Source organism: Lactuca serriola, chromosome 2 (genome assembly GCF_051521515.1).
Source record: "Lactuca serriola cultivar US96UC23 chromosome 2, Lser_US96UC23_V15, whole genome shotgun sequence".
NCBI classification, from domain to species: domain Eukaryota; kingdom Viridiplantae; phylum Streptophyta; class Magnoliopsida; order Asterales; family Asteraceae; genus Lactuca; species Lactuca serriola.
The window spans coordinates 137,765,298-137,778,632 of NC_136409.1; the positions used below are offsets into that span (position 1 = coordinate 137,765,298).

The 13,335-nt window shown below is 39.0% G+C and overlaps 1 protein-coding gene across 1 annotated transcript; it reads right to left on the reverse strand.

The window, feature by feature from the left end:
- LOC145086847 (DEAD-box ATP-dependent RNA helicase 37-like) lies at positions 1–3,311 on the reverse strand. The gene is made up of 7 exons (XM_079024682.1): positions 3,137–3,311; positions 1,733–2,668; positions 1,571–1,654; positions 1,242–1,484; positions 1,001–1,165; positions 814–927; positions 1–738 (listed from the first exon to the last, which is right to left on the reverse strand). The coding sequence occupies exons 2-7, from the start codon at positions 2,495–2,497 to the stop codon at positions 265–267; spliced, it is 1,845 nt and encodes a 614-aa protein (XP_078880808.1). The 5' UTR covers positions 2,498–2,668; positions 3,137–3,311; the 3' UTR covers positions 1–264.
- Between the last annotated feature and the right edge of the window lie 10,024 nt (positions 3,312–13,335).

Here is a 13,335-nt window from a genome sequence, read left to right on the forward strand (position 1 = left end):
TTTATTGGCACGTAAAATGATGAGTTTGATATAGTCTTCTTTATGGTACATTTGATGAGTTTCAATGCATAAGGTACAAGTTAATATAAATAACATCACTTCGCTTCAAGCATTGTCTCTTCGTTAGTATTCTCCTTTTGATTATAGAGATTAGACCATGATATATAACCATGTCACCTAGAACAAAATTTCCACACCATAATTCTTAATCCCCAAAAAAGGTTAAATACTTTTTAATTAAAAAAAAAAAAAAAAAAAAAAAGACTAATCCCATGCACTAGGTGCACCAGCCCCACCATAACCACCACCATATCCACCACCACCACCACCATAGTAATCCATTCCTCCACCAACCCCCCTATTGAACGAATTCTCCTTTCTAAAATCCCGGCCACCAAACCGCCCGCCGGACCGCCTACCCTTACCACCACCATAAGCCGCCCGGCTGGCGTACCGAGTCAACCACTGTGGCACTTCTTGATTAGCTTCTTGCATAAGATCCGCTAGCGGTTTAGCTAACGACATATTATTCTCATTAAAAAAAGCCGTAGCCAATCCCGTCTTGCCAGCTCGCCCTGTCCTCCCTATCCGGTGTACATAGTCATCAATGTCATTAGGAAGGTCAAAATTAACCACGTGTGAAACATGTGGGATATCCAACCCACGTGCTGCCACGTCAGTAGCAACAAGAATTGGAGTCTTCCCACTCTTAAATGACCTCAATGCCAACTCCCTTTCCTATTAATAATAAAATAACAAAAATTAGAAAATTAACTTTTATTCATTTTTTTTTTAACTCTAATTTTTTTTTACCGGTTGTGTTCTGTCTCCATGAATTGTAGTAGCGGGAAACGAATTGCCACATAGCCAATATTCAAGTGAATCGGCTCCTTTTTTTGTCTCAACAAAAACTAGTGTAAGAGGTTGCTGAATAAAAAAAATATATTACATTACATTAAAAAGATAAATGAAAAAAATTATAAAAAGTGTACACGTGTACCTTGCCAGATCCATTATCAATTTGTGCATGAAGAAGGTCCATAAGGTGGCTTCTTTTATCAGTTTCTTGAACAAATTCCACCCTTTGAACAATCAAATCAGTACTTGACCCGACACGCCCCACAGTTAGAAATATATAATTTGAAAGAAAATCAGACGCAAGTCTCTGCGGAAAAACATTATATAAATTTAAAAAAACTATAAATTAAAATGATTTAAATTAATAAAATAAAATAAAAAACCTGGATTTCTCTAGGAAAAGTGGCACTGAAAAGCATTGTTTGTCTTCCACCAGGTGGAGGCATGTCTGTTTGTTCCACTATTTTTCTTATTTGAGGCTCAAATCCCATATCCAACATACGATCTGCTTCATCAAGAGCTAAATACCTTATCATTTGTAATGACACTTTTGCCCTTTCAAGTAAATCAACTAATCTTCCAGGTGTTGCCACAAGTATATCAACTCCTCTCTCAAGCTCTCTCAACTTCAAAATAGCCAATCAACTTAATACTTATATATACTAGAAAATATTACCAATTTACTATATTACCCCTAAGTTGAACTACTTACCTGTTGATTAATAGGTGCTCCACCATAAACAACCACCACCTTCACACCTGTCTGATAAGCAAACTTTCGAGCTTCCAAATGTATCTGAACACAATCAAAAATATAAAGACATTGAATACACGAAACCAGAGTATGAAATTGGTGAAAGTCAAAGAGTCAAACCTGACAAGAGAGTTCCCTAGTGGGAGAAAGAATAAGAGCAAGAGGAAAGACAGTTCTAAAACCGTGAGGTCTTTGTACAGATTGACCCCTCATAATTCCACTAATTATAGGAAAGCAAAAAGCAGCTGTTTTTCCAGATCCTGTTTGAGCACAAGCCATAAGATCTCTTCCAGCAAGAGAAATGGGAATAGTGTAACGTTGAACAGGGGTAGGTTTGATATATTTGCACCTCCTAATGTTGAGATTTAAAGCTTCTCCTAAGTCTATTTCAGCAAAAGTGTTAACTGGAGGGGGGACATTAACACCACTTGTTTCAACAGGAATATCTTCATAAGCATCAAAGTTGATACCACTGCTTTCTTGATCTGATGCAATCTCTTCAGCGGAGTCTACATCATCATTACCAAATGGATTGGCTTCATATTCTCTACCACCCCAACTACCACCTCTGTTTCCCCAACCACCACGTCCACCACCACCACCACCACGGCCGCCAGTATTGTACCCTGGCCTACCATAGTCAGCCCTAGGAGCCACCCACCGTGAACCGCTTGTTTGTCCGCTATATCCTGACCTATCATTGATCGGAAGTGGGACATTGTTTGAGGTAGGTGGGCCCGGCATTTGTTCAGGAGTGCTTGGTCTGTTACGAAGATGAGGGGGGACATATGCAGGTTTTTGGGGAGCATTTGAAGCTCCACCAACCCCATAACCATCAGAGCCAGAAGCTGCATTATCAACAGCATCAGCCCACGAGGTTCTCATGGTATATAGGAATAGAAATCCTCAACCTTAGGGTTTAATATCCCGAAAATCCAAAATCAGAAGCTAAATTCTCTTAACCTAAACCGAGAGATACCAAAAAAATGTTGCTTGCAGGTTTATATTGACACCGATCGATCAAAAAGTTGCAATCGTTACCACACAGATCAATTCCTGAACACAATGAAACCAAGAATAAAATCAACATTGTGGCAGGATATCATCGTATCAGTTCCAATTAGCTATATGACATGCATTTGCAGAAAAAACTTCATACCATGCAAATCGCATAAATCAGCCAACAAAACTAAACGATATCAATGATGTTAAACTGGAAAAATGTTGCTAAATACTAAAATCCAATCCAACGAGTTCTAGAATCCCGATGAAATCGAGTTTGTGTATATATCTACCTAGCTACATACACGCTTTTCAAATACAGATAACTATAAGCCGCGTATAAAACGGTAACCGGATAATTTAGATAAGGATGGACGTAGTGCTCCTTGAGAGCAATGAGATCGAGCGTTTCACGAATTGATTGTTAGCTCGAAAGACAAATGGACGTAAAACAATATAGATACATATAAACATCAGAGATAGAGAATCAGAAACACATACAGGAAAAGGAGAAGGACGAACCTGAAATGAAGGAATTGAAGAGGAAAATCTGTATCAATGGCAGAGGGAGATAATGCAGAATCGTAGGAGAAATCAGAAACCCTAATAAAGGGGAAAAGGCCTATATTTCAGAGAAGAGAGAGAATTGGGACAATAAATCGAAAATATAGGATTATGAGATGCTATGTGCGATTAGATTTTGAAACAAATAAGAAAAAAATGTACCATTTTGAAACAAAAAGAAGGTTGTTATGCCTTGAGTTTCAAGTAGTCATCATCATATTTTAAAATTTGAAAAGTATGTCTTACACATTTATAAAAAAAATATTATATGAATGTCAAATTAAGTAGTGCAAACCATGAAAAAATAGCAATAATTATTCATTTTTAAAATGGTGATATTATTAAATGGGAAAACTGCAATAAAGTCCCTAAATATTGATCTCATAATCGATTTAGTCCCTATATTTATTTTTTATTCAATTAAGTCCCAAATATCGGAAATCATATTCAATTTAACCCTTTGACCCGATCAACGAGTCATCCAACTTTCAAAAATTACATTTTTGGCCCAGATTTCAAATTTTTTTACAAATTTGGTCCAAAATTTATACTTTTGGCCCAAGTTTTAAATTTTGTAACAAATTTAGTCCAAACATTACCCTTTTTGCCCAAATTTTAGAATTTTATTATGAATTCATCCTAACTTTAGTTTTTTTTAGAACTTTTTTTTCTCAAATTTTTTTTCTAATATGTTTTTTCTTTATAAAATCATATTAATACAAAAAAAACGTATTTTCACATAAAAATCTTATATTTTCTATATAAAAACTTTTTTTAAAAAGTTTTTTGTAAATGAAATATCTAGTTCTAAAAATATATATTTATTAAGTATATAAATATATACAAATTCGTTTTTATAAAAAAATGTATACAAAAACTTATTTTACAAAAAAAATGTATACAAACACCTATCACCTTTATATATATATATATATATATATATATATATATATATATATATATATATATATATAGGTGTGTATCTATATTTTTTTACAAAATCGTGTTTGTTTGTTTTTTTATAAAAACGTGTTTGAATAATTTTTTATATAATACGTGTTTGTATATATTTTATAAAATCGTGTTTGTATACATTTTATAAAAACGTGTTTAAATAATTTTTTATATAATACATGTTTGTATATATTTTATAAAATCGTGTTTCTATACATTTGATAAAATATATACGAACACGTATTATATAAAAAATTATTAAAATAAGTTTTTATAAAAAAATATATAAACAAACATGATTTTATAAAAAAAAATATAGATAAAATAGGTTTTTGTATACATTTTTTTTTATAAAAACGGATTTGTATATATTTATATACTTATTAAATATTTATTTTTATAACTAGATATTCATATAAAAAAAAGTTTTTTAAAAAAAATTTATATAGAAAATATAAAAAGTGAAAATACGTTTTTTTTTTTTTGTATAAGTATGATTTTATAAAGAAAAAACATATTACAAACAATTCTTTGAGAAAAAAAGTTGTAAAAAAAACTAAAGTTAGGATGAATTCATAATAAAGTTCTAAAATTTGCGCAAAAAAGGTAAAGTTTGGACCAAATTTGTAACAAAATTTAAAATTTGGGCCAAAAGTGTAAATTTTGGACCAAATTTGTAACAAATTTTGAAATCTGGGCCAAAAATGTAATTTTTGAAACTTGGATGACCTATTGACCGGGTCAAAGGGTTAAATTGAATACGATTACCGGTATTTGAGACTTAATTGAATAAAAAATATATATATGGATTAAATCGATTATGAGGCCAATATGTAAGGACTTTATTGCAGTTTTCCCTTATTAAATACTAGATATCAAGGTTATCATATTTTATCGTTTAGGTTAATCGGTGTGGTCACCGGAGTGAAGGTGTTCACTTCATTGCCGTGTTCACATAATTGTTAACGAGCATGAATACAAGAAAAAAATGAATAAGTGATGAACAAAAGAAAAAGAAGGAATAATAAAGAATTGTAGTAGTAGTGAAGAAGTCATCATGCTCCATGAAAGGGTCATTATGTTCAATGCCACATAGCTTGGTGGAAAAGGACACTTACATATATGAAAGACTTTCACATTATCATCGTACTTTCACATTATCATCATACTTCTCATCTATACTGATAGCCTTAAAATTACTCTAAAAAGGTTAACTATTTAAGTTTCATTTTATTTGATTCTTGTATATTTTTATAGTTATATTCGAAACTAATTATATATGATAAAATTGTGAAATAATATCACAATATAATAACTATGTTTTATATTGACATCGTTAAAGTCATTTGATGCGACCTTGGCTTGAACCGATTGATATTGTTCACTTGGATTCTTGGTTGCCTCTGCAAGATCACAAAGAAAGAAGGCTGTCAGCCGCTTTCCAGGAGGAGCTCCCGGAAGAACGCTCCGACGGTCAAGTTAGAGAGTGTTTAGGATCTTTGGGTGTGCGCTCTTAGAGAGTCTAGAGAGCTTACCTCGTAGGTCTGAGAGCGTATCCTTTTATACCTAGCTCCCTTGCTTGATCCGTACCAGACAAGATCGTTTTTTGGGTAGACAGGATCAGGGGCGTTGATTGGAGGGTCATGCGCCTTCAACCGTTAGGGCGCTCTTATTGGCTCTGACGGTAATGGCCTGATCCACCTGCTTGTCTCCTGACCATATCTTTTGTCTCGGAGCTGGGAGCGTCCCTTGGTGGGAGCGAGCCTTTCTCCTGTGCGTTTCGCTCCCGGGGGCGCCAGCGGACGCTAAGCCTGCTGGGTCGGGCCCGGTTGGCGTGCGCGGCTCGTGCTTCTGCCGTGCTGCCCTAGGCACGTCATCAAGTCCCCCAGTCCAGTAGTCATAGCGTTGCAGCGCTATTTATGGCGTTCTAGACTTAGCTAGCTTACGTGTGGTGGTTTTTCTTTGCCCGTCGTTCCGTCTTTAATGGCGACGTGACTGCGCATGATGACTGGCAGTTACGCCACTGTGTCAGGCATTTAAATGTCCCGCCTCTTCCTTTTCTTTATAAGGGCATTTAAACGGTTTCTCTTTATATTTTCCTCCTTCTCTATTCGTCTTCCTGTTTTCTGGTTTGTCTTCTTCTTTCTTTCTTTCTTATGGCAAACCTTCCCGGTATCCTCCCTTCCGCCATTGGGTATCGTCAACTAGAGGTCACATATGGCTTATCTTCTCTGGAAGGTGTAGAGTTTCATGCACCCGGCTCTAGTATCTCATCCCCTCCCCCTGGCAAGATTGGGGTTTACTTGAAAACCCTAGATGCTGGCATCCGTTTTCCTTTGACTGATTTTCAAGAGGAGGTCTTCCAGAAAGACGGTTGTAGTCTTCAGATGCTGACCCCCAATGCAGTCAACAAAGTGGTTGCATTTGAGATGATCTGTAGAGCTAACGGGTATCTTCCAGATTACTTCGTTTTTAAGTTTTTCTTCTGATTTTGCGTCACTGGAGATAAGTTCACCTTTTTCGGTCCGACGAGGGGGGCACACCTTAGTTCCCGACGGGTGGACCCCTAAGAACTGGCGGGACAAATGGCTATGGGTAAACCAGGAGTTGGTCGGAAGCGGCCGGTACCGTGCGAATGCTTTTGTCGATACCATCCCCAAGCTCTTCCCTCATAACCAAAGTGTTGCTGATTATCTGAAGTGTGTGCAAGTATCCCCTGAGGATTATTCTGAGGCTTTGCTTTCTAGTGTAGGGATGAGTCCTTCTTGGAGGCGTCGTGGCAAAATGACGGTGTTTTTCTTCATCGTTGACGGTGAGTGTTGCGCCCCTCTTTTTTCTTTCCCCCCTTGTTATTACTGTATGACTGATATTCCTTGTTTTGGCATCTCTAGGTGTTGAATCTTCCCTGTCCATGGATGAGGTGTTACGGAAGCGTTATCGGGGCAAGTTAGAGTATCGCGAGGTGGATCTAGTTGATCGGTTTCCTCCACCTCGCCGAATGGATCAGCTTGCCTTAACTGCTGCCCCTTCCGCCCCCCTGCAGGTTCGTCAGCATCGGAGGAGGATCCTTTACACGCCCGCCCGATCTCTGCTATCATGCCCTTGGGTAGCACTCGCTCCTCCTCCGTGGAGGGTAGCGAAGACAGCAAAGAAGGGATTATCACGGATGCCCGGCGAATGCAAGCAAAGAGAAAAGCTGTCTTAGCCATGGGTGAGCCGGTTACCGGCACGCCTACCACTGCCAAGAGAGTTCATACCCGACACAGCTTCTCTCATCTGCTGAGTTCTATGACTTCCGCACCGGCCGGTGTGGTCGTGATCCCTGATGACGACACGCAACAATCCCAAGGGATCGACAGGGAGACTAAACACCACGTTGCTCCTACCTTCTCCTCTATTCCTATTCCAGGTGTTCCATTGGTTTCCCCGAAGTTCTCCCCGGTTAAAGGTTCTAGCGGCCCTGGGCAAGTTCCAGTTTCTTTAGGTGGTGTTTCTGGAGACAACTCTACTGAGTCTCCTGTTTTTGTTCCTTCCTGGGATCTCCGCAATGATTCCCGACTCTCTGTTCGTAGCAATACTCTGGAATTTTCCCGCCATGCTTTTCCTCTGGCTGCTGTTGGCGATATGGAGGTTATGGGTAATCCTTCCCTTGCTCATAACATGGCTTACGCTGCTGCGCATGCCATGTTTTACCTTGTCGCAGGTTCTCGACGTGTTCATGCCCTTGGCGAGATGGAGGTCGTCCACGCTACTTGTGAATCACACGTGACGGGGTTGGAACGTCGCCTCGGCGAGCTTGGCGAGGACCTCCATTTGTCTGAGCAAAAGTGTGAATTGCTATCTTCTGAGAAAACCGTCCTTAACGAAACTAGAGCCGTTTTGGAAGCTAAGGTCGACTCCCTGACTCAAGTGAATGAAGGTTTGATGATCCAGGTGGAAAGTCTTGAGCGCGATGCTACTGATCGCTATAAGCTTATTTCGTTGTTGCAATCGGATTTGGACGCTTCCCATCGAGACTTGGATTAGCTGGTGCACGTTGGTGTTGTTCGCATTGTTGATAAATTGATTGAGCATCCGGACTTTACTAACGCGATAAGTCTCATCCGACATGCTACTTTTTATGGCCGGGATTGAGTCTGTTCAGAAAACTTCTGCTGGTGCTAATGGTGGAGATGTTGGTGTTGGTGCTACTTCTGTCGATCCCGTGGTTAGTGTGAACGATGCTTTGTTGTCTTTTGCCAGCATGGATCATGCATCCTTGTTGGGTTTAGGTGAACTGGATGTTGGGGGTCTCCGAGAGTTATGTTCTTTTGGTGGTTCAGAGGGTACTCCGGAAAGTGCGATGGGTCATGATATTGTGCAGGTGCCTGAGTTTGATGCTGGGGGAGGTAATGAGGGTGGTGATGGTGATCATGGCGAAGGTGAAGTGGCTGTTGTGGGAAATGAAGTTGCATGTGATGAGAATGATGTTGTTAAGGATGCTCCGGCATCGTGTGCTACCCCTCTTGGGTCGTGAAAATTTCTTTGCTTGTTTCAGTTTCTATCTTGTGTGTTTCTTTTGGTAGCCATATGATGCCTTTAGTTTGTATAACGCATGAACTTTTAGACAATATTTACTGTTTTATGTGTGTAACCATGTTCTCTAAGCATTACTTGTTTGTTGCTTGCTCTCTTTTTCTCTTATTTTCCTTTGTTTGGAAAAACATAGCGCTCTGTTGCTTGCTTCGTTTTTCCTTAGAACATACTCACCTACTCTGAACGCTTTCTCCTTTACCCTTTGGTTGTAATACCTTTCTGTTGCATGCTTGTATGCAGCCTGGCGCATTTCTGATTTTTCGCGTTTTTCTTCTAGGATATCCAGGTTTATCCTTAGGTCATGTGCGTTGCTTTCTTCATCCGTGCTAGCCACCCTTAGTGTACTCACCGTTAACTCCATGGGGAGCATAGCTTCTGTCCTGTATGTCAAGCTGAACGGGGTTTCTCCCGTGCTCGTTCGCGGTGTGATCCTGTATGACCATGCACTGTCGGTATCTCCTTCGCCCAGTTCCCTTTTGCCTTGCCCAGCCTTTTCTTGATCCCATTCACGATACTTCAATTGGACACCTCCCTCTGTCCGTTCGCTTGTGGATGTGCTACTGATGTGAACCGTTGATGTGACAACCCGATATTTCAACTCTATGTAATGACCTAAAAAGACAAGTATTGTAACCACTTTTGATATAATGAAATTAACTTCGAAAATAAAATGTCCAAAAATCTCAAATAAATTACCTACTATGTTATATAACATTAAACCGTGATCATACGTAAAAATAACGCCCAAATCTGACTTCATATAAAGAAGTTATGATTTTTCCAAGTTCAGCTTAGCAACAGACAGCTAAAAACTCGAAACGGAGATCGAACGACTTTTGGCCGGAATGACCTAAATGAGAATCGAAGGTCTCGGCAGTAGTTGTGCAATGGTAAAAAGTCTGGCAAAAACAGACGTCAGATAATGAAGTTATGAATTTCTAAAGACATTTTCTTACCGCGCCCTTTTAAAAATAAATAATAAAAATAATTTCAAAATTTGCCGACGGAATCTAAACGAAAGTTGTAGAGCGTAGTCTCACCTACGCGTGGATATAAAGAACGTCGAAAACGGAGTTCGTATGAAGAAGATATGAATTTTTGAAGTTTATTAAATAATTAAAATATAAATTTTAATTATAAGCCTTGGTATTATCCGAAGGCGAGTCATCAGATAGGCCGAGTTACGCCCAACGTAAGCTCGTACGCCCCGCGTACTCAAGGCCTAGGCCTCAGTCGTCCACGTCGCGCCCTATGCGAGGCTATGCCCCGTCCCATCCAGAGTCCGAAGCAGTCGAGGATGCGCTCATGCGTGACGCACGCGTACGCCCAGCGTACCCACGTACAGAGGCGGTTCAAACCCCTCTATAAAAGGGATGCGAGGGTTCCGAAGAAAAGGGCCATTCTCTCTCATTTCTCTTGCGTTGTTGCCTCGTTTTCTGTGCCCGTACTATCCCGAAGTCCCGGTTTACTTGCTCAATGTCCCGAAGGTCGTTTGTACTCCCGAGATTCCCGAGAATCCCGAGAAAATCCGCTTTCCCGAGTAGAAATTCTGCTCGGTTTTCATCCCGCCTTTTCCAACTTTGCAGGTGAGTTCATACCCCTATAATTTACACTTTAAAATGTTTTGTAAATGTTTTTAGATGCTTTTAAGGGGGGATTACAAGTAAACCACTTGATTATTAGTGGGTATTTTATAAAGTTTCACTATACACTTTTTATCAACGGAATCATATGTGATTTATAACGATTATAGGGAAACTTTTGTATGCGAAATATATCACGATAACATCATGAACTGAAAAATATTGTTATATATGTATAAATCAAACACTCTTCTTATACTGTATGTATGTATGTATGTCCATCTCAGGCACTACAAAAATTATACTTTTCATAACAAGTGAGTATTTCACTAGGGATTACTATGCAAACGAGTCACACTTTTAGAAAACTATAATAGGTATAGTTTTACGAGAACATTACGAACTTTTACATACTGGAAACGCTATTTCAAGACGATACTTTCGCATACAAGAACAAACGAACATTTTCATATGTAAATCTGTTTTATACTAAGTTTTGTGAGACATTAACTTCACGTACGTTCGAGTACACATTTCAAGTCCTGTATTATATACCAGAATCCCTTGGAGGGGGAGCATGGTGTTTGTGTATAGATCTATACGGGCTTGACAACTCCGCGCCCTGACTGTTAGCTACAGTACACCATTTGGGGTGACAAACGTCAGAACATTCCAACGGCTGAAGAACGTTGTGTATAGGCAATTCTAGTCAATAGCATGGTTATAAAACTCACATGGAGTATTAAAAACACATTGATTTACGGGGTTTTTTAGACGTATTAGAAATTTTATACGTGCATACATTTTCTAGAAACAAACATTGGTCTTGATAGAAGGCTACATTTATGCTAATAGAAAATATGGGATTTTCTAGGAACAAACAAACAAAAACAAAACATTTCATTTCTTACAAACATTGTCATTTAATACTTATGAAACTCACCAACTTAAATGCTGATCTACTCTTTCAAAACTACTTGTATGTCCCAGGGATTCAGTAATTACAGGTAACAAACAGCTTTTGAAGAAGGGACGCTGCGACGCCAGTTTAAATTCATATTTTGGCATCATATTGTAATTGGTTTTGAACATGTACCTTTTAACAATGTAAACTTTCAATTATATATATGATGGTTGTATTGCTTTCTTAACTATGTATTCATTTGTTACGTTACCACATGAAGTCATCCGCCCCCGAACGTTTTCCGCCGTTCCGGTTTGGGGGTGTGACAGTTGATTTATCCCTTTGGTGGCGCACCACTCCTTGAATGGGTTCTCGGCAAACTGTAGGCCGTTGTCATTGATGAGTACTTTAGGCGTCCCAAACCTTGTTATAATATTCTTCCATACGAATTTTATCATGTGTCTCACTGAGATACACGCTAACGGCTCTGCTTCAATCCATTTTGTGAAATAATCTACGGGCACCACCATGTATTTCAGCTTCCCTGGAGCTTCCGGGAACGGGCCCACTATATCTATACCCTATTGGTAGAACGGCCACGAGCTAGATATGTTATGCAATGGTACTGGGGGTTTGCTTGGACTGGAGCGTAAGACTGGCATTCCCTACATCTCCTGGCTACCTCTAGCGCGTCTTGCTGTATTGTGGGCCAGTATATACCCATTCGCAGTACTTTGCCTGTTAAGGCCCGTGCCCCCTCATGTGCACCCACCTAGCCTGCATGTGCTTCCTGTAGCATCTCTCTCCCTTTGGCTTGGTCTACACACTTCAGCCATGGCGCTGTGAACCCTTTCTTGTATAATTCTCCATTTATTAATGCATATGAGGGTGCTTTTATACGTATCTTCTTGGCCTCGCCGTGATCGTCCGACAACACCCCCCCTTTGTAGGTATTCCCTGAATGGTGTCATCCACGTGGGCCCAGTGGTCGTTAGGGCATTCACCTGCCATTCATCTATACTTCTTTGTCAATGTACCTCTACCAATACTTTCTTCGATAGGTGGTCGAAGCACGTAGATGCCAATTTGCTTAAGGCATCCACCCTCTTATGACGGGGAAAGAATGTGACATAGAGTCACTAGCCGATGTGATGTGTGGCATGTGCTGTTTGAAGGACGCGCATTGGTGATTTATCTAGTGAAATGTAGAAACTCTCTAGGAAGTTTTGTCTAGAAAGTGATAATGGATGTGTAGAAGGGAAAGTGAGCGGGAGTGTAGGTATAAATCCTAAGTCAAGGTAGTGTAAGTGGTCTATAAGTTGTGATAAATTAGATATTACTCATTATGTGTTAAAGGAATGGGATTGAGTTATCATAAAACTTATCCTAATTTGTGTAACAACAAGGTGTGAGTGTTAAAAAGTCGGAATGTAGAAAGGAATGTTTTAGTAAAATAGAAATATTTGTATCAAGAGATTGGCTGGCTGGTTTACATAAAACCTTACTGAAATCGGAAAATAGTCAAAGAGCAATCGGGGATCACATAGGCTTATATAGTCTAAGGGAAAATATTGAGCTCCCAAAGAAAGCTTAATGATAGATTGATACGTTCAAGTGCAATATGAGACTATAGGTGGTCAAGAGTTGACTAAAGGGTCAAATAGACTCATGAGACTTAAGTATAAATATTAAGCTTCAGAAAGAGTTTATGTATGTATAGGTATATGGCAAGCAAGACACAAAAAAATGGGAGGTGTGACTCCCAAATATAAGTAATACATGCATGTATATATTAAAGTACATCTTTTCGATGTACTAATTATGAGCTTCAGATGCAAAGGTATAAGGTTAATAATGACTAATGAGATGAACCCTCATATTCTCAAATAGAGAATTTGTCAGTAGATAGTAGGTAAGAATTCATTTGAATTTGTAAATTCGGGGTTGGAGTCGTAAAGTCAAGAATATATGAGTATAGTGTGGATGAAGTGTTAGAGGTTAGGGTGGTAAAGTAAGGAATATATGAGTATAGTGTGGATGAAGTGTTAGAGGTTAGAGTGGTAAAGTAAGGAATATATGAGTACAGTATGGATGAAGTGTTATGGTACACACATATTACTAGACACATGGGACTCATTGTA